The sequence below is a fragment of the Macaca mulatta genome, chromosome 2 (genome assembly GCF_049350105.2).
Source record: "Macaca mulatta isolate MMU2019108-1 chromosome 2, T2T-MMU8v2.0, whole genome shotgun sequence".
NCBI lineage: Eukaryota > Metazoa > Chordata > Mammalia > Primates > Cercopithecidae > Macaca > Macaca mulatta.
The window spans coordinates 84,704,634-84,731,157 of NC_133407.1; the positions used below are offsets into that span (position 1 = coordinate 84,704,634).

Below are 26,524 nucleotides of genomic sequence, written 5' to 3' on the forward strand. Positions count from 1 at the left end.
GTGGTTGTGTGTGTCCTCTGTGGGACCCTTAGCTCTCCAGATCTCATTTGAATACCAGTGATTCAAGAGCATAAGGAGAGAAGGTTTGAGGTATGAGATAGATGGGGGAAAAAGTAAAAATAGTAGGGACTGGAAAAATAATCCATCAGCAGGAAAATACTATAATCATCTGATTATCCTTTACCAATAAAGGATAAAGGGAAAGATAGCATTTTACCACAGGTAATTCCTCCATTTTTTAAATGTTAGATTTTCTAGGTTTTATCCCTACTTCTTAAAATATAGAAAGAAAGTACAAGAAATATTGTGCTAGAACTATAAGGCTAGCCCTATTAAAACCTTATAAATTACTTTCCATTTCAAGTCATCAGATTAAAACAGCGTACTCCTAAAACAGAAGCAATAAACTAATAAACCAGAAAGAACCCTGTATTTGTTTTATTGGAAACAAAATATCAGCTGATAACTCGAAGATATTGAATCTTACCTGTGTAGATATACTCTGCATATGCAGGATGAGTTTTAGTGAAAACATCTTTTACTTTTTCTATTTTATCAGCTCTTATTTTTGTCGCAAATGGTGTGTACATAACTGAGAAAGATTCAGCTCTGGTGATGGCTTCCTCAATCATGGCCTAAGATGAAACAAACAACCCATTTGGCATCAATAACAATACATGACTTTTTAAGAATGTAAAAAATATAATTACCTTTATGGATGACTTAAAAATCTATATACTGTACTGCAAAGATAACATATTTTGGTCTTGAATATTCATTAGAACAAAATTTTAATTAGTTCTGGAAATACTATTTCATATTAAGAAAACCAATTAAATGAAGGAAGTTTTTAAACAGGCACCTCTAAACTGAGCTTGTTTTAAGATAAAAATATAAATTCTATTTCCTAAGGTGTCATTTTTTTTACTTGATTTTAAAAGTCAAATTCTTAAGTCTGACATAATTAACTTACTCTTGAGCAGACATTGGTGAGCAATTTGTATATGGAGAGATTTCTTTTAAAAAATAAATTAAATATCTAAAGTATATTCTGTAAACAACACGGCGAACTAGACAGATGGTATTTTTTGTTTTCTTTTTCCAATACCTGGGAAAGCCTTTTGGAATTAAAAATATCCTTCCTCAGCTTCCTCCTAGAAAAGCTTCCCTTCCCTCCAGATCACAAGAGCAGTTTAGGATGGTTTTGGGTATTTAAGAATTTCTTTACATTATTTTTGCGCATGTACCATTCTTGATAAAGCCCTGCCATCATCCTCAGCTTCCTGTTTTAAATAGGCCCATTACTATTTGTAACAGACCTAAAAGAAAGTTATGTGAAGTTTTAAGAGGAATTTATTCCTTTCCTACAACTTTTCCTTCTAATGAGGCTTGCACATTGAATAAAATGTGAAAGTGTCTATGGTTACCTCAGTTTTTTAATATGGCATAAAAGCATATTATAAAACAATCCATTTTTATTTATAGGAATGAAATTCTTCCAGACAAATAAGGTGCCAACAAACAATAAGGAAAAACAATAGATATAAGCTTTTCAACAGAGAAAAAACCATTTAACAAACAACAATTTACATTATTATCATCATAGTATTTTGAAAACAAGTTTTCCATTGATAATAAAAGCAACAAGGAGTTGATTTTAAACTGAGAAGTCTAAATAAACTTGTTCATTGCTTACTTCATTTCTTAGTGACTTCGAATGCCTCTATGATCATCTACATTGCTTGTAAAAGAGCAGCTTTGCAATAATTTTCTGGATGCAAAGGGTCTTCCTTTCTCTGAGATTAGCTTTAAAATTATGTAAAAATTAGTGGACAAATTTCTCAATGAAATTCAACAAATTATTGGATAATTGAATGCTAGAACTTACATTGCCTTCAACATTGTCCTGTTCAAGTTCAAGGAACTGAATGGGGAACAGAAAATATATAACAGTTCTTCCAAACCCAGAGCCAGCCCTCAGATGGAGTTAGTGGTGGAGTGCATGGCAAATAAAGGAAGAGACAAGACAAGGAATTGCTGAATGTGGAGACCTGGATGCCAGCTTTGGAAGGCTACTGGGGATAATGCAGGCAGCAGGTCTGGGATTGAGTTGTGGATTAGGAATTCAAATAAGGTGTTTAGGCACCAAGTATTAGTCCTTCAGCAAAAATGAAGATCCTTTATACTAAGGAGGAGGAATAATTCCTCCAGTTTGGTGCTTACCTATGTTCACTGCTGGAACTGATTCTGGGATGGCCTGTCCAGACCATCAGGCGTGTGGTTGCACAGGCACGTGTGCAGTGATGTGCCAAGGATGAAAGCTGCTCTAGACCTCAGTTCTAAGGTCATGGCTGACTTTACTGCCTTTGTAAGATGTTGGTTCCCGTATCAGTCTCCTAGGGTTGCTACAACAAAGTACTACTGACTGGGTGGCTTAAACAACAGAAATTCATTTTCTCACAGTTCTGGAGACAGGAAGTCCAAGACTGTGGTGTCAGCAGGGTTGGTTTCTTCTGAGGGTCTCTCTACTTGGCTTGTAGATGGCTGTCTTTCCCTGTGTCTTCACATGGTCATTCCTCTGTGTGTGTGTGTGTGTGTGTGTGTGCGCGCGCGCATGTGTGTTTGTGTGTGTTCTAATTTTCTCTTTTTATAAGCATGCACTCATGTTGGATTAGGGTTCACTCTAAAGCCCTCATTTTAATGTAATTACCTGTTTAAAGATTCTGTCTCCAACTGTGGCTGAGTGTGGGCTAATGGAATGTAGTCTCACTATGAGGTACTAGGGGTTAGGACTTCAACAGATGAATTTTGGAGGCATACAATTCAGCCCGTAACAGTTTCTAACTCATAAACAGCTTTCTGATGGTCTCTGAATATCTTGCTGAAGGGTATTTTGCTTTAATTTCTGGATTAAAAAATTTAGCAAAGGTACCTAATCCTCCAGTTTGCTTCCAGAAAGACATTAGCGATATCCTAGTCAGGCCAGGATAGAAGAAAACACTCTCTCCACCCCATTTCTTTTCCAACTGCTGGCAGCTTAAGTGACTGCTGGCAGGGTAGCTTGGCGAAGCCATCTCACAGTGGGGATGGTAAGACTCGTGCCCAAGAACCTACACCAGCTTTTTAAAAAGTGGCAGAAGTGTAGGTTTTCATGTGGCAGCTTGATCTGCTCGTTGAAGGATCTGTACTCTTGGCTTAATGCTCAAGGCGTTGCCTTTGGGCCTTAACAGGGCTCTCACTTAGGAGGGTATGCGCTGGAGAGTGGCCTCCCTCTTTCTCCACTGAGAACCAATAGAGATGGGTTCTTCCATGGATTCTGCCCTCCAACCTGAAGATGATGGGTAAGGAAGTGGGTGAGTAAATAGAGAGTATGTAATTTACAAATAGAAATTGTATTCTCCATGGAGATGTTTCTTAAAGGAAATTATCATAGCCCCAGGAAGAAATAGTACAACATAGAGTAGAAATGAGAATACAGATGACCCTTGCATCGGATCCTGAAACATCCTTTTGTGTTTTAATGTACTAATATTTCTTATTCTTCTAGAGACAGACAATCTTGAGTCTGTGAGCCTATCCTACGTTGCTGTTGTAAAGAAATAGAGTAATATAACATATATATAACATATATATTTTAGCATTATTGGTATTGAATAACTAATTAGTGAAATAATCTAGAAAAAACTTAGCCTTTGTGTTTAATTAAAATAGTAGGATTTTTTTTTTGACTGTTTGTGTTTAGACACCAAAGATTAAATTTTCATTTTGTGATGATAATAATTTGGCAATTTAGAGTTGGACTTGTCTTTTTAAAGAGTCTAATATGTGTAAATTAAAAAATTATACTTAAAAACTAGAATGATTTGATATAATCATAGACATTAAAATATAAAAGATAGATTTTAATTTACTTTTTATAAACAAAGATTTTCCTTGATTTTGCAAATAAAGGAAGAGACCAGACAAGGAATTTCTGGTTGTAAAAAATAAGCTATACTTAAAATGGAAGCAGATTTCAAATGATACTTCTTAATTTGACATAAATATTCTGTAATTGAATCATTCTTTCTGGACCTGTGAACTTCTCTGATGTCAGTAAATGTTGCACGTGTGCAGAGAATGGAGAAAACAATCAGTCCTTGTGCCCTGTTGTTAAATGTACATTGCTGTTAATTATGTTTTCTCTGCTGTTACTCAAAAATAAGCTGTGAAATTAAGTGTTTACATTTGGGAGTTAATAACTCTCTATTGTTACTCTCACATGTATCAAGTTTTAAAGCCAAGTTACAAAAACCAAGAGTGTATGTGGGCAGCTCATGTTCTCTACAAACAGTAACTTATAATAATTTCTCCTTGTACTGTAGCTTAGTAAAAAGAAGCCCTTGCTACCTTAGAAATCCACTTGTCCAGGATGACTGTACAAGAGAGACCACGGGAGAGAAAGGAGAGATATTCCATCCAGAGGAAAAGAAAAGCAACAAAAGTAGAGGGAAACATGACCAGCAAAAAAGAAAGAAACAAAATTTGTCTCCCTTATCTAAGCTTAAGAGGGCCGATTCTTCCTGGTAAAATTTTAAGAGCACTCAACGTAGCCAGAATTAAGCTGGCAGAAACTATAAACCTCAAACATTTTTGGGATGGTAGAATTATGTAACTTTCTTTTCTTTCTGTTCTTCTTTTCTCCCCTCCCCTCCCCTCCCCTCCCCTCCCCTCCCCTCCCCTCCCCTCCCCTCCCCTCCCCTCCCCTCCCCTCCCCTCCCCTCCCCTCCTCTTTCTCCCTCTCTTTCTTTCCTTCTTTCTTTTTTTTCTTTTCTTTTTAGACAGCGTCTGGCTTTGTCACCCAGGCTGGAGTGCAGTGGCCAGATCTCGGTTCACTGCAAGCTCCGCCTCCCGGGTTCACACTATTCTCCCGCCTCCGCCCCCGGAGTAGCTGGGACTACAGGCGCCCACCGCCTCGCCCGGCTGGTTTTTTGTATTTTTAGTAGAGACGAGGTTTCACCGTGTTAGCCAGGATGGTCTCGATCTTCTGACCTCGTGATCCACCCGCCTTGGCCTCCCAAAGTGCCGGGATTATAGGTGTGAGCCTCTTTCTTTCTTTCTTTCTTTCTTTCTTTCTTTCTTTCTTTCTTTCTTTCTTTCTTTCTTTCTTTCTTTCTTTCTTTCTCTTTCTTTCTTTCTTTCTTTCTTTCTTTCTTTCTTTCTTTCTTTCTTTCTTTCTTTCTTTCTTTCCTTCCTTCCTTCCTTCCTTCCTTCTCTTTCTTTCTTTCTCTTTCTTTCTTTCTTTCTTTCTTTCTTTCTTTCTTTCTTTCTTTCTTTCTTTCTTTCTTTCTTTCTTTCTTCTTTCTTTCTTTCTTTCTTTCTTTCTTTCTTTCTTTCTTTCTTTCTTTCTTTCTTTTTCTTTCTTTCTTTCTGTCTCTCTTTCTCTCTTTCTCTCCTTCCTTCCTTCCTTCCTCTTCCTTTCTCTCTCTTTCTCTCTTTCTCTCTTTCTTTCTCTCTCTCTTTCTTTCTCTCTTTCTTTCTTTCTTTCTTTCTTTCTTTCTCTCTCTTTCTTTCTTTCTTTCTTTCCTTTCATTTCCTTTCTTTCTTTCTTTCTCTCTTTCTTTCTCTTTCCCTCCCTCCCTCCCCCCTCTCCCTCCCTCCCTCCCTTCCTTCCTTCTTTCCCTCCCTCCCTCCTTCCCTCTCTTCCTCTCTTTCTTTCCCTTTCTTTCCCTTCCTTCCCTTCCTTCCTTCTGGAGGAGTTGGGTAAATTTAACTTTTGAACTACGTGCTTGGTGAAAGTGGTTTAGTAAGAGGGAAACTTGTCACTTGAAATTAGAAAATGTGGTGATGATTATTATAGACTATCATCAAATTATTCCTTTATTGCTTCCAGTCTTAGGGTTGACCATAATCAGAGTAAACTGATTTATTTAGAAGATTATATCTAGAAGGAACATTAGGAATCTTCCAGCCTAATTTCTTGAGATTTGGAGAGGTTTAAGTGACTTCGCTAAGGGCTTTTTTTTTTTTTTTGAGATGTAGTGTTGCTCTGTCACCCAGGCTGGAGTGCAGTGGTGCGATCTTGGCTCACCTCAACCTCCCACTCCGGGATTCAAGCGATTCTCCCAACTCAGCCTCCTGAGTAGCTGGGACTACAGGTGCCTGCCACCATGCCCGGCCAATTTTTGTATTTTTAGTAGAGATGGGGTTTCACCATGTTAGTCAGGCTGGTCTTGAACTCCTGACCTCAGGTGATCCTTCTGCCTCAGCTTCCCAAAGTACTGGATTACAGGCGTGAGCCACCATGGCCGGCCATCTAAGGACTTATTAAATGACTTTAAAAAATTCTATAGAATTTAGAATTAGGGTCTCTAATATTGTATTTCAGTTTCTTTTTTGAAAATTATGACTTTACCTCACAGGCACATAATAGGCATTTTCCACACTCCCTTACAGTGAATCATGGCAGAATGTGGACCAATGGAATGGAGGCGGGAGAGACATTAACTTTCTTCAGGCCTGGCCCACGAAACTCTGCCTAGCATAATCCTCTATTTTCTTTTCCTGTTAGGCTGCCTTAAGAAAGAGGACTCAGCTGGGCGTGGTGGCTCATGCCTGTAATCCCAGCACTTTGGGAGGCCAAGGCAGGCAGATCCTTTGAGGCCAGGAGTTTGAAACCAGCCTGGCCAACATGGTGAAACCCTGTCTCAAATAAAAGTATAAAAATTAGCCAGACGTGGTGGTGGGCGCCTGTAATACCAGCTACTTGGGAGGCTGAGGCAGGAGAATTGCTTGAGCCCAGGAAGTGGAGGTTGCAGGAGCTGAGATTGTGGCCACTGCACTTCAGCCTGGGTAACAGAGTGATACTCTGTTTCAAAAACAAACAAACAAACAAACAAACAAAAACGAGAGGACTCACAGGTGGGAAGGAAGATGGCACTACACAGTGGAAGCAGTGTCAGTTCCCAAGTTGCTGATTAGAGTAGATCCAATCAGAAACACCCATGTTGGACTACGAGTGAGAAATCAAATTTATTGTTTTGTTGTTTTAAGTTTCTGAAATTTGGGGTTGTTATGGTAGCCTACCCTAACACACCAATACTAATAAATAAAACTTGGAATCTCTCTCATAATCCCTTTTTATCTACTAAGACTTGTGTATTATTTTGAAAAGTAAAGAAAAACATGGCATTTAAAGAGATGAAACAACAACCTTTCATTTAGCAGTGTGATAAATGTTTTTATATAGGCTATTTCCTTTAGTCCTCATAAAATCCATCTAGGTAGGTATTACTAGTGATTGAATATTACAGTTTTATTGTTTTATTTTCAGAGTTAACATTATTAAATTCAAAGGAAGCAGTACTATACTTGCAAGCTATAAATGATCGAGATAGGTACCTTTAGTATTTAATGGCTAATGACGCTCTTTGTTATTAAATTAATAATAATGCAATTTTAAATGATGATAATAATTTTCTAGAAAATGGAAAAATAAAATTTTGTGAGCAACGTTTTTCAAATTCAATTTTAAAAATATACATATTGGTTTAATTTGGAAGATTTCAATTTTCTTGAAATTTAGAATTGACTTTAAAAACAGATTTTCATAAATATGTTACCTTGAGACAACCCTATAAACACAATCACTCTATCATTTATGTAACAGTCAAGATTTACATTTGTATGATGATTTTAATATAATGGAGTGTCAGAATAGAATATGTAATAATTGATTGATTGTCCCTGCTGCAGTGATCAACATTTTGATTCTGAAATATTACCCTGGATTTATGGAAGCTATTTTATGAAAGAACATTCACTTTAAGTTTCATTTTTTCTTAATATAAAAGAGTATTTGGCAGCTTTGCCATTACCTCTGTCAGCCCAGTGATGTGAAAGTTATAAATATTTCATGCAGTTTAAATAAAAATATTTAAATTTTATTTGCATTATTTAGAAATCACTAAAAATTGTATAAACAGGTTATTTGTAGCAAGGGAAATGGACTTTTATATAGCTTTTTTGAATTCTCTACTTTGCAACCCTTTCTGTTTAAAAATAGTCATAATAAATATAATATTAAATTTAAAGTATTTAATTTAGTTTTGTAGTGTGTTACTGCTATAGAATTCTAGAACACATATATGTATATACACATGCATGTAATTGTATAAATATATTATTTGAGCTACTGTCTACCATTCACTATGGTTAGGGTTAGAGTTTTCATTACGTGTGTTGCATCCATTAACTAACTTCTGCACTTAAGGCCTAACATTTACCCTGCATTAACTTTTAATCATTTATATTTTTTAGTAAAATGTTATTTCCATGGTCCTTCAAGATAGAACTGAGGAGATGGAAAGGATCTAAAATATTATTTTATAATCACTAAACGTAAAGCTTGGTAAGTACTGGTGATTCCTCTGAGGTTACAAAATCAGAAATGAAAGCAAGATGACAGCCCAAGTCCCCTAAGCCAATCTTTCTTCTATGGTGAGCAACGTTTTATTCTTTTAATTAGATTGTAAATTCTTGGAAGAATAAAGTCAAGCATTGATTCCCTTCTTCTTTTTCCATCACTGTCTATTTCTGTCTCCACAGACAGCTAGAATTTGACTCTAGCACAGAGAAACAAACAGACCACATCAAACCGTAACCAGATCAAGATCCTCTTTATAAGAATTCTGACACAAAATGGAATATTCATCACTCACACCTACTGGCCACAAGTAAGACTGTTTTGTCCACTGGCCCCTCATTAGATTTAGGACATGTTATCAGCTAGCATGCCAGTGTCAAGGAGAAACATTTACAAAAATTAGATGTACGGTGTTTTGATAGGGGAGCTTAAATAATAACGTGCTTAGGTCAGTCTAGCTTATTTAATGGCAAAGCATATATAACTTATAAATAGAACTTTAAGTATGTTCGTGTTCTATAGACCCCAAATAATTTTCTGCTTGCACATTAGGGAAACACCAGCTGAAAGAAACTCAGAGTTACAAGTGTGGGTTTCAGCAGCCTCCAGACTCTTTAGGATGCCACAGAGCTTTTATTCTTGATGACTTAAAATGAATCACCAAAAGGTATTGCAGAAATAAATAGCTACATTACCTGCAATTATTTCCTAAGGACAACTGGGTATTACCAATGAGCTTTAGCCTCTGTGTTCAGTAGTAAATGTCAACACAGCTTGGGACCCTTTTTTGTCATTGTACATTTCATCTCTATATATCATTTAGTTGTATGAAGGTAGGTATTTCTATTCCTAACTGTATGTTGTTTTTTGTTGTATTTCTTGACCATTGGTTTTAAAGTGGGGTATGCCTTGCCAGTACACACAACTAATTTATGGCAGGGTTGAGACAAAGACCTGGTAACTTGGTTCTCAAACTTGTACTGCTTTTTCTACTCAGAATTTGTTTTGTCTTTTGGGCTAATTATTTGAGATGACTTTGAGTGGAAAGGTCAGGGTTACCTTTGAAGAAGTGTATATTGGAGAACAAGTTAAAAAGATTTGAGGACGTTTCATCTGGAGACAAGATTTAGGTTCAAGGACTAACTTTCTGTCATCAGGTAGCAAAGTGTTCTCAGATTCTCTCTATGCAGACTTTATTTGGCTTACTGATAAACCTGAAAAACTCATTTATTTATCGAATGAGCCTTCACTGTGCATTGGCCAATTGCTGTAGGTAAACTATTCTGTTAATTTGCTAAAACTATGCTGGAAAGCAAGCATTGTTACTCCATTTTATAGTTGAGGAAAACTCAGTCTGTATAGAGCTTCTACAACATGGTGTAGTTCACACATCTACTTCATGACAGAGATGGGATTCAAATCAGTTACATCTTAGGGCCTCTTCCTCTGAGCCATTATGCTGTGCTGACTTGTAAATGATGTTTACAGTCCTGTCCAGCACTAAGATAGGATTCCAAATATATGAAAGGTTCTTGCACAAAGCTTCAGAGGGCAGAAGCAGAATCTTTCGCAGGAAGAAGAAAGTTCTAATGGAGGCTTCTAAGAAGGGAATTGTTCATCTTAGAAGCTAGTAGCTCATGACCTTGGTGGTGTGCAGATCAAGAGAAATGAGTGTATCTGGAATCTAGTAAGAGGGATGACTGTGCTGTGGAAATATTACTCACAGTTTGTCCTGGTCCTCTCCTGCCTCCCTGTAATTTCTTTTCTCACATAAGTTTCAGCTTTGCTTGGCAATCAGACACCTTTTATTTTTCTTTATTATTTCTTTTTTTTTTTTGAGACAGAGTCTTGCTCTGTCACCAGGTTGGCGTGCAATGGCGCGATCTCGGCTCACTGCAATCTCTGCCTCCTAGGTTCAAGCGATTTTCTAATTTTTGTATTTTTAGTAGAGATGGGGTTTCACCATGTTGGCCAGGATGGTCTCGATCTCTTGACCTCGTGATCCGCCGGCCTAGGCCTCCCAAAGTGCTGGGATTACAGGCGTGAGTCACCGCACCCAACCCTTTCTTTATTATTTCTTTGTCTGCAATTAATGTCTTCCAGGTTGTGGCCTCTCCCAGAAGACTTTATATTTTGAAAAGAACAGATCGCAGGAGGATAATTTTATGGGGCAGGTGGCCTCCTATACATGACTTCCCATGCTTTCATCCTAACATCAAAATGTCTCAGAGGGGAAACAATTGTGCCTGTGAGAAATGCAATGGACTTGTCAAAATACATGTATAATATATAGATCCACATACATTATATACATATATATTTCTATGTGCTTTGTGATAAGAAAAAATCACAACTTCACATAATATTAAAAGAAATGAGATAAAGTGCTAACTTCAAGAGACCTGCCACTGTACTTTACAAGTTATCTGTCCAGTCTCTGGTTACATCTCTGATTTGCATCTTATATGAATATTACAGCAGGCCAACCTCCACCTGATGAAGAATAAATAATAAATGACGGCCGGGCGCGGTGGCTCAAGCCTGTAATCCCAGCACTTTGGGAGGCCGAGGCGGGTGGATCACGAGGTCAGGAGATCGAGACTATCCTGGCTAACACGGTGAAACCCCGTCTCTACTAAAAATACAAAAAACTAGCCGGGCGTGGTGGCGGGCGCCTGTAGTTCCAGCTACTTGGGAGGCTGAGGCGGGAGAATGGCGTGAACCCGGGAGGCGGAGCTTGCAGTGAGCCGAGATCACGCCACTGCACTCCAGTCTGGGAGACACAGCGAGACTCCATCTCAAAAAATAAATAAATAAATAAATAAATAAATGAAGTGAAGGCTTGCCATGCTAAAGATGGTATTTTCCATCCCTCTAGTTTGGGCTTGAAAGAATCCTTCTGAGGTTTTCTGGAAGTTATTGTTCCTCATAGGTTGTTGGTTCCTGGTGTAGGCTGCACTATATATATAATAGCACCTATGCTTTCTTGAATAAAAATAGGTGAGCTTAGCAGTTACTTTATAATCCTGAGAAAAACGAAATCATGCCACATGTTAAAGGCTGACATTTGAAATGCCAAGGTCTCATTATCTGGAAAAGAGAAAATTACCATGAAAAAGAGAATGATTCAGTCCAGGTACAGATAGAGTAGGCAGTCTTCAAAAATTAGCAAGGAAAATACAATCATATGAATTCAAGAAAAGAGGAGAATTTATCTTAATTGGTGTGCAATACCACCAAAACAATGACTGAATATAAATAAAAACATTAAAAGCTTTGAGCTTTGCAGATTATCTTATACCTGGGTGAACACAGCCTAAAAAATTTCATGATTTCATGGAATCGTTATTACACATCTCCAGCTGCTAAAAAAAAGTGACCTCAATTTCTCTGCAAGCTTGTAAATCAATAACCCATAAAAATCTATGGAAAATAGAATAGATAACCATAAAACCCTCTAAATTTGGTTTTGCTCATAACAAGTTTTGATTTTCAGATGCAAACAAGCACAAAGAAGGAATCAACATGTTTGTAAATTTAGACTGGAAGGCAAAGTCTCTATGAAAATAAAGTAACCTCATGGAAACCATGCAGAATAGCCACAGGCCTCCTGGGAATCAAATATCTAGACCTAAATTTGTTAAAGGAAAGAAAGGCCTGAATTGCTTTACATCTCTAAGCTCATATCTTTCTCATATGAGAGAAAATGAAAAGAAATTTGGAAGTAACTTTTTTTTCCTCCTATAAAAACTACCAGAAACCCAAATGCTATTTAGGAGGCAAAAAGGGTAACGAAAAAGCTGCATTTAAATTATGTGGGGCTTCTGCTGTCACCTACTAATAATACTGAAACACCGAACCAGGAATATTTTGAAAAAATAGACGTTTCTGAAGAAGATACAAAATAAACATTACTCAGGGGTCACTGAGGATTAATTGTTTTGCTTTTTATGATGTCTGAAGTTTTTGGTTTATTTATTTGTTATTTTTATAGTGATGGAGTCTCATTATGTTGCCCAGGCTGGAGTGCAGTGGCTATTCACGGGTGTGGTTACAGCCTACTATAGCTCAGAGATCCCCAACCAGGCCACATAGCAGAAGGTGAGCGGCGGGCCGGTGAGAAGCTTTGTCTGTATTTACAGCTGCTCCCCATTGCTGGCATTACCGCCTGAGCTCCACCTCCTGTCAGATCAACAGTGGCATTAGATTCTCATAGGAGCATGAACCCTATTGTGAACTGCTCAGGTGAGGGATCTAGTTTATGAGCTTCTTATGAGAATCTAATGCCTGATGATCTGTCACTGTTTCCCATCATCCCCAGATGGGACTGTGTAGTTGCAGGGAAACAAGCTCAGGGCTCCCACTAATCCTACATTATGGTGAGTTGTATAATTATTTCATTATGTATCACAGTATGATAGTAATGAAAATAAAGTGCGCAATAAGTGTAATGTGCTTGAATCATCTTGAAACCATCCCCCCACCCTGATTTATGGAAAAATTGTCTTTCACAAAACTGGTCCCTGGTACCAAAAAGGTTGGGGACCACTGCAATAGCTTCTAACTACTCCTGGACTCCAGTGATTCTCCTGCCTCAGCCACCTGAGAAGGGGGGATTGTATCACCTCTGATGCCTGAATTTTCTAACAAGCCTTAATTATCAATGTACAGAGAAGGCTGATGTGCAAGTGAAGCATGCTGCCCCCTGCAGGGCATATTCTGAGGCACTAGCAAGGATTACTGCCCTCAAATTCTTGTGTGATCTGGATGCCTGACACTGTGTTGGCAGCAGGTGATAAAGCCATTTATTTCTCAGTGAGAGTTGGGGCTTCAAAGGCAAAAAACCTCCAGAGAGATGGCATTGTGGCTGAAATTCACACTGAGGCAAAGCAATTGAATACTCAACCCATTTTTGAAAAAAAACTGCCTGTTGGCATGTACATGTTGGGTTGAAGTGGGGATAGCATGAGGAGAAGAGAGGGATGGGGTGGTAAAAAGCAACCTCACCTACTTGACAGTCCAGTTAAATCAATGTCTCTCTCTCTCTCTCTCTATATATATATATATATATATGTGTGTGTGTGTGTGTGTGTGTGTGTGTGTGTGTAAAGGTAGGAAAATATATACACATTAATTTATATATGTGTATGGTTCAGGTTCTTCCCTCTCTCCCTCCTCCTTTCTTCCCTTCCTTTCTAATGCCTGCAGCACTCACAGAACATCAATAGAAGAGCTACACAAAACTATACAACCAGCAAATAATGTCACGGTCACTATCTCCTTCATGGGAACACTCAACCTTGGATCAAATACATGCCTCAATTACATCTTTCATTTAAAAGGGAACCTCTCCTACTGGCATACTACCTCAAATAGCATCAAAGCAAAATGAAACACAGGCAGCGTTTAACAACACTGGTAACCATGGAAACATATCATTAAAGAATATATAAACAGGAATGAATAATTAGATGAGAAATTTATTTCTACATTTATCTTTTTGCAGGACCCAGGAAAGGAAGCTCTCTTTTACCTCTCACCTCAATTTGGATACTTCCTTTTTAGTCTGTCTTCTAATTGAAAAATATGATAATTCATAAACTGTGAATTTTAATATTGTCTAGCTTAATAGAAAATTTCTTTGTAGGCAAGAGACTAAAGAATATTGCATGCCCATTGTTGTCTAGATATGACACTTAAGCAGCCAAGAGGTTTGCTTCAGGGATGTGAAGTACACAGGAAAATCTGACTTACATCATGGGGAGAAGGGGACAGCAGCTGTTAACTGTTAACAATGGGAAACATAAGCTGCCTAATCTACTGGGAGGTAATCTACATAGTGGGAAGATGGAGGGGAGAATCTGGGTCTTATAAATTATTTAAATTGCATTATCAGGTAGGCAGGATCACCTGTGCAGGTCATCCAATGTCATACCTTTGCACATTGGGCAGTCCCAGATAAACTCTATGGTGGGCTAGGTTGGTCACTAACTTAAAAATTGGAAATCGCTTTTGAGACATATACCTGGGGTTGTGCATCAGAATCACCTGGTTGAAGGGGGACAATAGAAAAATACAGTTTTTAGTATCCCACTCAACTCTAGGAATCTAATATTTTAAATGTTTTTCTAAGTGACTGATGCAGTTGGTTACTAGACTGGTGTTTAAGAACCACTAACCTAGGCCAGCTTCCTCATTGGAAGGCCAACAGAAGCAGAAACGAAGGCCTAGAGCAATTTTGGTAGATTGAGTTGTGGGTCTCAATGTTTCCCCTCCCTGTTGCAACATCAACTCCACCCCTTTGTCTTGGCTTTGTAGTGGGCAGAAGGATCTACCCTTTGCTTTTGGGCTTGATCGTGTGGCTTGCTTTGACTACTAGAATGTTAGCAACGATGGTATGAGCGGAGGCTTAAAATGTGCTTGTATGGTTTGGCTTTCTCTCTTGGAATCCTGCATTTTGCCATAAAAAGAACCTGCATCAGGTAATCACTGGACAAAAGAGAGTGAAAGATATGTGAAATACACTTGGACCTCTCTGCAGCTTGGAGGTAAGCCAAGCCAGTTGAGATTAGCCTCAACTAATCAAATTTGAGCCAACATGTTTATTTGATAAGCCACTGAGTTTTAGAGTGGCTTGTTACGCAGTATTATTGCAGCAGTAGCTGGCTAATAAAAAATTGCAGTGATTTATTAAAAATTGAGTCAGCTTTGGAACTAGAAGTTAAATTTCCTGAATCTCAGGCCCAACCTTTTTCTACTGCTCCATGATACCTATTTTTGTTTGCTTCCTTTCCTTGACAGAATTAAGCACAGATGTCCTTTGCCTTCAAAAGGTACTTCTGGTTGGCCTACATTTCCTATATTCCTATATTTCTGTCAAATTTTCTCATTAGACTTTACCTTTCCCTATATCTTATTATTATAGAATTCTTCTTTTACCTTTCAAAGAAGACTAAGAAAGCTCAAATAAACTAATTTTTACAATTCTATTCAGAGGTAACAATGTACTTAGTTAAACACTTCTAGATAAAATTTCTTCTGCATATGACCTGAGGCTGACTGGAGACTCAATGCCAAATGATAAGAATTTAAGTATGATACATAGGAATTGATGGGGAAAATATTTTTGGGTGAGTGTCTTTAGTGCTTCTCAAATTATATCTAATCTAAATACTATAGGACCTGGGCTGCTTTCAGACATTCCTCATGCAAAAAATTTAGAAACTCTCTGCCTGACAGGGCCAAATAAATAAATGCACTATAAATATAGGCCACTAAGAGAACTGTTCAGATGGTATTGCTATTTTGTTCCTTTCTGTGGAAAAATTTTTCACATGGAAGCAAATCTTCAGAGAAAGCACATTTCTGCAGAAAATATAGGTGTTTTGTTAAAGATAAAAAATATTTTCAGTTCCTTGACCTTACTTTGCCTGTAATTTCATGTTGAAGATTTTGTATTTATTTGGGGTTATCGTACATGTTTACCATGTAAATGAGTAATATTGGGATGATTTTGCAATATCAAGAGGAGAAAAAAAGAATAGAAGAGGAAAAAGTCATCATTATTAGTATATGTAATCAAAACATGTTTAGTATTAATTTATTGTACATCATTCTCTGGTCTGTTTAGAGAAATCTATTTACTTGCTGCTCCCTTGATTGTCATGTTTGAAAGAAGCAGTTAGTAGGCTAAGAACTTGGAACTTCCAGGAAGACACCTCTGAGCACAAAAATTAATGAGCCTAAAAGATCTCTTGGAAATCTGCAACTTTCTTCAAAAATTCTATTGATCCTCAACTCAACCGAAGCACAAAAGTTGTTTACAATTGTGAACTTAGAACACGTGTGCACATACCTAGCAAAATGTTCATTGGATTCATAATCACTGGTTTTAAAAATCGTGAAACAACTATGCCAAAATATTTTCATGTCAAATGTTATTGGTTTGAGCTTCATGTCAAACCAATATTTAATTTGATTGATTGATTTAACAAATCTTTATTGAGCTGCTTTTTGCAATGCATTTTGATGGCGGTGCATTTTGAAAGCAGATTAACAAGAGGTGGTATATAATTTAAGTACCTTATAGTCTGTAGCTTTTCCTAGTAAATAGTTTGTGCTAGAATATATGCTCCTTGAAGACAGGTGATGCCTATTTTGTTCACTCCTGTATCTCCAACATATACCCCAGTTTCTTACGTACAGTCACTAAATATTTGTTGAATGAGTATGAATGACAAATACAGTTTGAGAGTAAATAATAAAGGTATCCACCACCTTAAGAAGAGTCTGGACACTATTGCAAAGGTTTCAAGCTTGAATGACCATGATGCAGTTTATGGAGGCACTATGTGACAATAACATTGTGGGTGCTATATTTTGCTTTGAGTGTTAGAAGCAGTAAATGCCTCCTGGTAGGCCTAATAGCAAAAAGAAAAGGGGTTGTTGCAATAGTGACAATGATGTAAAGAGAAGGAGTTGTAAAAGAGTCTTAGCCTGTGGTCTGTGAACCTTGAGGTCCATAGAAAGGCATTAGGGGCCCACAAACTATGGGCCATCTTTGAGCATGTGGCTGTGGAAAATCTTTTGTCTCTCAGTTCAGCCAGCTCCTCGTTTTGTCCTTTGAGAGTAGGACTAATCACGCCAAAGAGATATTTCTTTCTGGTAAGCTGCCTTTGGAAACCATATAGGCCATTGATAGCTATGAGATGGGAAACATTTCAATGCCAAGTGCAACTTGAATTGGATGGGAAGTCTTGGTGTTCTCTGCACAGATGGAAGACCTGTGAAGCTGGCACTGCCTCAGCCTCTGCTGCTTCACTGAAGAAAGATGCTCCACATGTCATGCTTTCTACACGGGCCTGTGTTGGTGTCAACAGCTCTTCCAGCAATCCCAAAAGAGGTCTTTCTACTGCTGTGAAAGTCTTCAGCTTCTTCGGAGCCAAGAGCTTGAATTAGTGCCTTTTCAGTAGATCTTTGTCAAGATACAAGAGCACACCATGAGGTTCTTTCCTTTTAGAGAAGTTTGTTGACAATCCAGAGAAGAGATTTAGATCTGATTTAGTTTGGTTGTTGTTTTTTTTTTTTTTTTTTTACAATTTTTTAAGAAAAAAGAAAACTCCTTCTTAGAATAATTTGATGGTGAGAAATTCCAGGACTAGTTTTGTAATGGCTGATATCTTAGGCACATAAATTAAACAAATCTTTTGACTGAAAATGCTGAAGTTACTATTAGAGATCCTGCCGAAAAACTATAAGCTTTTTTTTTTGTGGCCAAGCAGCTACTCTAAATGAGGTGACTGAAGTCAAATAACAATATAGATTTTCCAACACTGAAGGTGAGACTGATGAAGACTTGAGAGTTTCTGGGGACAAAAATTTACAGACACTTGGCAAGTGGCTTATCTCTTATGAAGGTCACTTTTTGTTCAGACAGCCTTAAAATGGAAACAAATTGCTGACATAGGTAGCCTTGATGATATAAGCCTAACAAAGATGACCTCATTTACTCGAGGACAAAGGAAATGACGTATTATAAATTTTAGTTGAAAATTTTGGTAATTCTTGATTCATGCTGACCCATCTGAGATACTGTGTAGTATTGCAGCTCTAACTCCATTTGCTAGTAGAGACTTTGTGAATCAGGATTTTACCTGTTATTGACATTCAAATGAAATGTTGAAATTGATGCAATATGAAATATTTCAATTCCTTGATCTAGAAAAGCTACAAAAGCCTTCTCACAAGAGTGAGAAAACCATACTTTTCTGTAAATGCTGTTCTGGTATTCTGACTATGTATAGGAGATCAATTTCCAATCCAATGAGATAAAAAGTAAGCACATATTTCGTGTGTATGTGTTTATGAGTATTGTTCTAGGTGGATGCTTGTAAATGAATTAGATTCTCAGAGCGGTCTATAACTCAAAAAAATTAAAGGAAAAAAGAACCATAAAGGTAGGGGATGAGCTGATCAGGCAGCATGCCGCTGTTTAGTGGGGTTCCTCTGCACTCGTTTTGTGGGAGTTCTGTGATACGATTAGCTGTTACCTTTTCTCACTTCGCTGAGCAGTGCAGACCAGGGTTGGCTCTGTTATTCACATTACATGAGTTAAAGACACACACATGAAAACTTTTGTGCCTCAGAATGTGGTTGAAAGTGAATGCAGCAGGACAGAACAAGGGAGTGGAAGATGGAGTAAGCTTGCTTGCTTGTTTTCCTCATGTTATTAAAACTAGTCCTGGATGTAAGGAGCAGGGAGAGGTGGACTAGGGTTTAATATAAAGTTCTTCTTGTAATAAAATTAGTGTAGGACCAATATATAAACACTATAGGGCAGCTGTTTCAAAAATAGCTTAGTCTCAGCCCGACTTGGTACTTTCTATTTTGCTAATTAGTTCAGGAGTGTGGTGAGGTCTCCAGGTGTTCTCAAGGAGACTGGCTGATTACAGATGCCTGGATATCGGGTTGCAGAGGCATTGCGTGCAAGTACAGTCATGACAAGTTATTTTCAACCCTCTGTAGCTCTGAAGAGGTGACACTATTATAGAATAACTTGTGCAAACACTTATTCAAAGTGATATATCCCAGTGTGAGCTGTCATATAGTACAGTGCTTAATGCCTTTCTTTTCCTTGCTGCGTTGATGATATGAAAAATGTTCCTAATGCAATTGAAAGGTTCTTGAGTCCACCAAAGCAAAGGTCCATTCTTTTGCATCTGAGAATTTGTAAGTCAACCATGTATAAGAGTAAATATAGACATGTTCTCAAATTTTTACATTCTGAAGTTTTCCATTTCCTGTTAAGAAGAATAACCAACTAAAATAGTATGGATTTTATGTGGTCGAAAAGGAAGATATACAGTATAGTAACTTCTGGCAAAGGTGGTGAAAATAGTGTCTATCTATTTAACCTGAATGGATGCCTACAAAACTGCATGCAAATACAGTCTCTAGTCTGTGATGTTTGGGGACATTCTTCAAGTCATCAGTGAAATTGCTAGGGTGGATTGGGTAGTGGGGCATATATATCTTTAAAGATGGCATAGACTTGGCACTCTCTGGCAAGGATTAAATACCCCCTTCTGATTTGGGACAGAACAAGGTTTAGGGATTTGAATGTATACATTTGAATCAAGATCAAGGAGAGCGGTTAGCAGCAGGAAGTATATAATGGGTGAGTGAATGGTTTGTTGTGCTGATGTTGGGGCTTGATAGAGAGTGTTAATTTATAGAATTTATCTGCAGGAAGTGATTTCTAATTATGTTGCTTCTTTTTTCCTCAAAATTTGTGACATCATCTTTGGACTAAGATTTTGGATAAGATTTTAGTGCTAAAATGGGCTTTTAGAATAAATCTTCTCAAACACTTTGTTCCAGCCATTCTCACTTTCCAGTTAAAGCTCCTCTAGAGACTAACTTGCCCTAAGTTCAAGATCTAGTTAGTATTAGAACTTGTACCAAATCAGACCTGACTTCTAGACAAGAGCTCTTTTCTCTTACACCAGGTTACGTCCAATCAAGAGAAAGGGAATACAAAGAGAACTATTTTTTATCTTTTATTAATACATAATAGTAAAATATTCATTTTATTTCATTTTCTATCACAAACATGCATGCATTGGTAAGTGGAGATTATTTTCTTAGTCTGAGGTAAATAAAATAGAGATATTAATGTTCTCTGAAAGCTAAAGGAAACAGAAAAAGTTTTTTCACATCAGATGGTTAATGTGATGACATAACAAGATTTGAAGGAGGTGTGTCTCATACGTGAGCGTAAAAACTGAATTATCACGCTTGCGAACCACAACATGGTCAGACAAACTTTTTATTTACGAAATCGCCAAGGTCTTACTTTGTCTTAGGTTATGCTGACACTGGATCTATTATTTTCTTAGTTCAATGTAGAAAACACGATAGGTACTCATATATATTTGTTTAATGAATAATTAAATTAAGTCAAGCATTCGCTGGGTACCTAGTATATGCCAGGCCTGCTGAATATTTTCCAGTCCTCAAGATTCACAGCTCCTTTCCCACCTCTCTTAAATCCTTTATAAAAGCCTCTGATATCCTTATAAAAAAGTCCTCTTTGTATATCTATAGCCCATATTATTTGCTTATTTCTTCCATCTGGCTTTTTTTTTTTTTTTTTTTTTTTTGAGACGGAGTCTCGCTCTGTCGCCGGGGCTGGAGCGCAGTGGCCGGATCTCAGCTCACTGCAAGCTCCGCCTCCGGGGTTTACGCCATTCTCCTGCCTCAGCCTCCTGTGTAGCTGGGACTACAGGCGCCCGCCACCTCGCCCGGCTAGTTTTTTGTATTTTTTTAGTAGAGACGGGGTTTCACCGTGTTCGCCAGGATAGTCTCGATCTCCTGACCTCGTGATCCGCCCGTCTCGGCCTCCCAAAGTGCTGGGATTACAGGCCCATCTGGCATTTTTTAACAGCTATTTAGTTACATGTTCATCAGCAATTACTGCTGTTTGTATGTTCCAGATTCTCTTAGGAAAGTCTTAAAATTATCAGAGAAGTAATAGGTTGTTTTGGGATTAAACGTTTGTCTACTTGGAGATCAACATTTGTTTTTTTTATTTTAAAACAATCACAGAACTGAAGTATAATGGGACTAATCTAAATTTTTTTTAATAGAAGGTAAATTGATCTCCAGATAGAACCATGTGAGTTACTGGAAATTGTGTATGATAAACCTGACACTTTAATGTCTAATGAAGATAACATATAATATAGAGAGACAAAAAACTAGGGACCAAGACACAGTAGTGAAAATGTAGGGGGAAGAAAAAAGACAGGAAAAAACCAGGAAGCTTCAAAAGGCTGTTGATGATTATTTCTTACTTTACAGTTAGTGGCTTAGAACATCTTATTCTGGTTGGTTCAAAATGTTCACATTCAATTAAATTAAAACATCTTGAAATACAAGGAAAAAGCTCCACACAGTCTGGAGAAGAGAAGACATGGAGGAGAAAGTTGGCTTTTGTAGTTGATATTCAAATATTTATAATAACTTCATTGGAAATGGGTTTCATGTGGTTCATGTGGACTCACTAGAAACAACGGGATGGAAGTTTAAGGGAGCAGAAATTCACTTTAAATGAAGAAAACAGTTTAATAGTTAGCAAACCAGATGTTATTTTTGTGGGGGTTAAGTGAGCTCTTCATTTTGAGTATACTTCAGCAGAAACTTATTGACAGCTTGTTGGTGGAGGGTAAAGCAAGAACAGATTCATGTCTTATAAATGAGATTGAACTAATAATCCAAAATTATTCTTATATGTCTAAGAAATTATTACTTTCATCTTGGCATCTGATTGACCTTTGGTATGACTTCTTGCTGCCATTTTGAATAATAAATTAGAAACAAGATTTGCAATTTGCTATTGGTTGTTTCAAATAGTAAATAGTAAACAAATACATCTGATCTTTGCATTTTTCCTTTATTATGTAATTAATATTACTTCTAGCATCTGTTTTTACAGGCCATAGATCAATAAGAATCTATGAAAATACAATGTTCATATTTTAAAAAATCCTATTATTATAATAGCAAGCCTGGAAAAGTAGTTCCTGGGATCTCTAAAATTTATATTGAGTTGTAAAACTGAAGTATGGGCCATGGGTTAACAACCTTGAATTTTGCCCCTAGAATTACTCTTAGAAAATCTACTTCATTATAAATACATTATTATTCAGTAGCTTCCTTCTGATTGATATGCCCAGAGCTACCTTTCCCTGCAGTCTTTTAAGTACCAATCTTTCATTTTAGCTCTAAAAATGAGATGGGTTTCTCCTCCCTAGTTGGGACATCAATTTTTACCTGCCAATACAGTTTGATGAGCTTGCTTATGCTCTGTTCCCTTCCTCCACCAAGCCAGAACATGTAGTCAGCAATCATGGCACTCCTAAGAACAAGGACAGATTTAAAAAAAACAAAAAAAAAACAAATGTATAGGACAGAAGGAAAACCATAACAGGCACTATATACAAATATGGAGGAAGATAATTTTTAATGTATAAATTTGTCTAGACTAATATTAAGCAAAACACAAAGCACATTTTAGAATGTTGAAAGTAGGGTTTTTTTTGGGGGGTAGATAAACCAAAACTATAAAAGAGAAGCAATAAGCTATTTGTCTTCTAGGTGGTTTTAAATTTGTACAGTATAAGAATATTTAAAGATTATGAGATAATGTTTTGTTTTGGTTGGCCTATATTAAGCTTCAAAGCACTTACAGAGTGACACAGATTTTAGGAACTTTTAGGTCTTCAAACCTAGCATAGCATATATAGCTAACTATTAGATTGGTATTTAAGCATATCTCAGACGTTATCTGAGTTAAATATTATTCACTTCTTATTAGTCTCCTGAAAATGGAAAATAAAAAAAATCTCCAATTCAAGGAAGAATCCTCTCCCCACAAATTTGTGTGTAATTGAATTGATTTTAATGCCTAGTGTGTACACTTGCTGCATTAGTCTTATTAAGTTGAGGGGATATTAAAAACTATTGTGCAATGGATATTAATTCATTACTTAGTACCCTTTGGATAAACAGTTTACTTTTATGACTATTTCTCTGCTAGGTCTCTCTATTTCTTTCTCCAGAGATTCCAGATCCAATTAAATGTGACTACAAGTAATTCCAAATTGTCACGTTAGCCAATTAAACATGTAAGAATCCTGTGTACCTAATCACTAGTACCAAAAGTTTATTTATTTAAGTAGAGCTGTGACTGTGTACCCCTGAATGTTTTTGTTATCTTTGCCTGCAGATATGTGTAGTTTCTTGACATCATTGTAAATTGAATTAGAAATTTTCCTTTTCTAAATATAAGTTGTCTAAGGCATAGCAGCTATAAACTTACTCTTTTTAAATAATTTAAATGTTTAGATTCTTCTTCAGGATAGAGAAAAATCAGGACTCTAAAAATCAATGGTGGAAACAAATACCACCAACTGGAGGATTATTTAGCTCTCTCTCTCTCTCTGTCTCTCTCTCTCTCTCTCTCTCTCTCTCTCTATATATATATATATATATATAAAACACACGTAGTATTGGAAAGAAGCTGCCCACTGACATTTCAAAATAAATGACAATAATTTAAGAATAGCTAATATTTTAAGAATCCTTTTATATTTTCCAAAGCTCTTAATGATAAGGTAAAGAGAGGTAGGAGGTTTTGATGTTGTGTGAATATGAATGGGACAGAAACAAGGTATAAAAATCATGGACTGTAGAGGAACAAAAGTGTATTTCAAATGTTTACATTGTGATAGAAGCACATGGAAACATTTTCCTTTCTTAACAACCTAAAAAGAAAGTTTACTTGACATGGAGGTGCCTGTTATTTAATAGAATTTCATTTAATAAATTCTGAATTTAAGAAATCAGTGGAAAATATAGAAATTTTACTTTCAAGGACAACATGCCCTATATTTATAGAAGTAGGGTACACTTAGGTGACAATTTGGTCTGCAATATGATTCCTTCTACCATTAGCATTTGGATTTACAAATATGGTTCAACAAACATTGCTTAAGAAGTATCCGCCATTAGTTAAATCAAGGGTGGGCAAACTTTTCCTGTAAAGGGTCGATAGTAACTATTTTAAGTTTTGTGGGCCATGTAGTTTCACAACTACTCAACTTTGCTTTGCAGAAGCAGCTATAGACAATACATAAACCAGTTAGTGTGACTGTGTTCCAATAAGATTTTATTTACAAAAAACAAATTGGAGTAGTTTAACTCTAACATAAGAAAATTAGTAGGTTGATCAAGCCATGGTGGGCATTTATATAACTGTCAATCAATATCCGATGCCAGCATGCACACATTCCAGCCACAGGTCCCCTTAGATATTTCAATCTGCTATTTTCTCTTCAAGGGACAATATAACATGCACTAATATTACCGAGCAGAGTCCAGTAACTAAACTTCACAATTTGAAACACACAAAAAATGTAAAAGATAATTCTGGATCATAGACACAGTGGCTGGAGTCAAGTAAAAGATAAATTGATAAGAATTTTTATAATGTTAGTTATTGTCATTTTTGGGTTAGGACAATTGTGAAAGAGAAGGAGGTAGATCACCCCAGTGGGTTTCCAAGGCTTTCTTGATTTTTTAATGCTTTTGGTGATTTGGTTTTGTGTTCACTGTTGTAAAATTAGAATTTTTAGCATTTTTATTAATGTTTTGCAAAAGTTGCTTTTTCTATAATTATATGTTGTCACATTGTTTGCTACATTCTTAAGTGTGCTTTTTCACCTGGGGGCTCAAGTCTTTTTTTAAAGGAACACAACTCCAAATTTATATTGAAACCATGAAGAATTAAGATGCATTGAAATTCCTTACCTGCCATACCTCAGTGAAGCATATGTTTTATAAGAGCAAAAGGATACTAAAGTTAAATAACAAAAAATGATTTCCTAAAGCTCCATATTAGCTGAGATATATTTCATAAGTATAATGTATTTCTTTCAATACCTGGCATGTATTCATAGAGCTGTGTTCATGTTTGGAACACAATTTAGATTGTAGTTGCTCCAAGCCCCTTTTTCTTCCCCGTGGAAATGGCAGCTGTGCTTTTACCACCCACCTTCCTTTGTCTGGTTCTCTATTGTAGCTCTGCCCTACTGCTCAGCCCTCATGAATCGGTGAAAATTGGTGAAATGATATTAAAAGTGCATGGAAATAACATTGTGTCATGCAACATTTGTGAGGCAAGAGCCATGGGGTTTTCATCATGCTGAATTTATAAAAGGCAAGATAATTAATTGATCAACCCACTGAGCATCCATAAGGAGTCAAGTACCATGTGAGATCCTGGTTCCAGCAGACTCATCCCATGAATCAAATGTAAACAGTAACCCATCATTCTTTCTATTCTCCTTCAGGTATCCCTCTACCATTAGAACAATATCTAGGTGCTAGCTTCCAACTATTTTCATTTCATTGTCATGATTCTATTCATCTTATTTTCATTAATGTACTGAATGCTGTACCTGCACTGGAGCTATAAGATCATGTAAGGCAAATCTTTTTAACTGATAGTCGGTGGCTTAACATCTGCTAATTTTGAGGCTTTACGAAGTGATAAGCACCATGTTAAGCACTTTATGGAGCAGAGTGTAAACCTAACCCATCTACTTCTGCACTAGATCTCATCCAATTGCGTCTACTCATGGAAACTGCTCCACCAAGTCTCTCACTCTTCTAGTTTCTTCTCTCTCTTTTCATTTCTCATTTTCTCCTGGAGCTTTTCTGCCAGCATACACAAATGCTGTTGTTTCTTCCTTTTAAAACAAAACAAAACACCCCAAAAGCTTCTCTTGCTCCGTGTCCTCCATTCCAATTATCACCTGAATTCTTCCCTTCACTATTAAAAAGCAAACTGGAAAGCCTCGCACTCTTGAAAAAGCTGTGTGCTTTCTCTACTTGTAATTTTTCTCTTCCCGTTGTCTCTGCGACTCACTCCAGCAGAGCTCATTCCCACCACGTCACTGAAACTGCTCTTGTCCGTACCACTAATAGTCTCTGTACTGCCCAATGTAATGGTTTAATTTTCAATCTTCATTTTCTATGCATTCTCAGGTGCAAGTCATACAATAGCTCATGCCCTCATCCAGTGTACACTCTCCCACTTGGCTTCCACTGTGCCATTATTTTGGATTTTCCTCCTATCTTTCTGGTTGCTCTTTTCAGCCTTCCTTGCAGTTATCTTCTCATCTTCCTAGATTCCTAACTTTGGAGTGTCTCAGGATGCAATGCCTGGACCTTTTCTCTGTGTTTCTTGGTGAATTCATCAGTTTCATGGTTTTAAATAGCATCTATACATTGACAAGTCTTATATGTATATCCTGAGGCTAAACCTCTTCATGGATCTGCAGAATCTTGTAGAAACTGTCTTTTAGACATCTCTACTTAGACACCTAAAAGGTATGAAATTTAACTTAATCACACTGGAGACACAGATCTTCCTTACTTCATCTCCCCAACCTCTAGTAGTCTCCATCTATCTAATTTCTCAGACAAAAAACCTTGGCATCACCATCGACTCCTCTCTGTCATATTCCCTATCCATTGCAAGATAAAATCCTGGTC

The 26,524-nt window shown here is 37.1% G+C and overlaps 1 protein-coding gene and 1 non-coding gene across 2 annotated transcripts in view; both read right to left on the reverse strand.

Moving 5' to 3' along the window:
- SPATA16 (spermatogenesis associated 16) overlaps positions 1-26,524 on the reverse strand; it is a 269,610-nt gene that overhangs the window by 73,945 nt on the left and 169,141 nt on the right. The window contains exons 5-6 of the mRNA XM_077991689.1: positions 22,238-22,322; positions 488-635 (exon numbers count right to left, since the gene is read on the reverse strand). Coding sequence (XP_077847815.1) covers positions 488-635; positions 22,238-22,322 — 233 coding nt within the window. The remainder of the gene's footprint in view (positions 1-487; positions 636-22,237; positions 22,323-26,524) is intronic.
- LOC114676638 (small nucleolar RNA U13) lies at positions 20,119-20,219 on the reverse strand. Its single transcript, XR_003727688.1, has one exon. It is a non-coding gene; the product is annotated as a small nucleolar RNA U13 (small nucleolar RNA).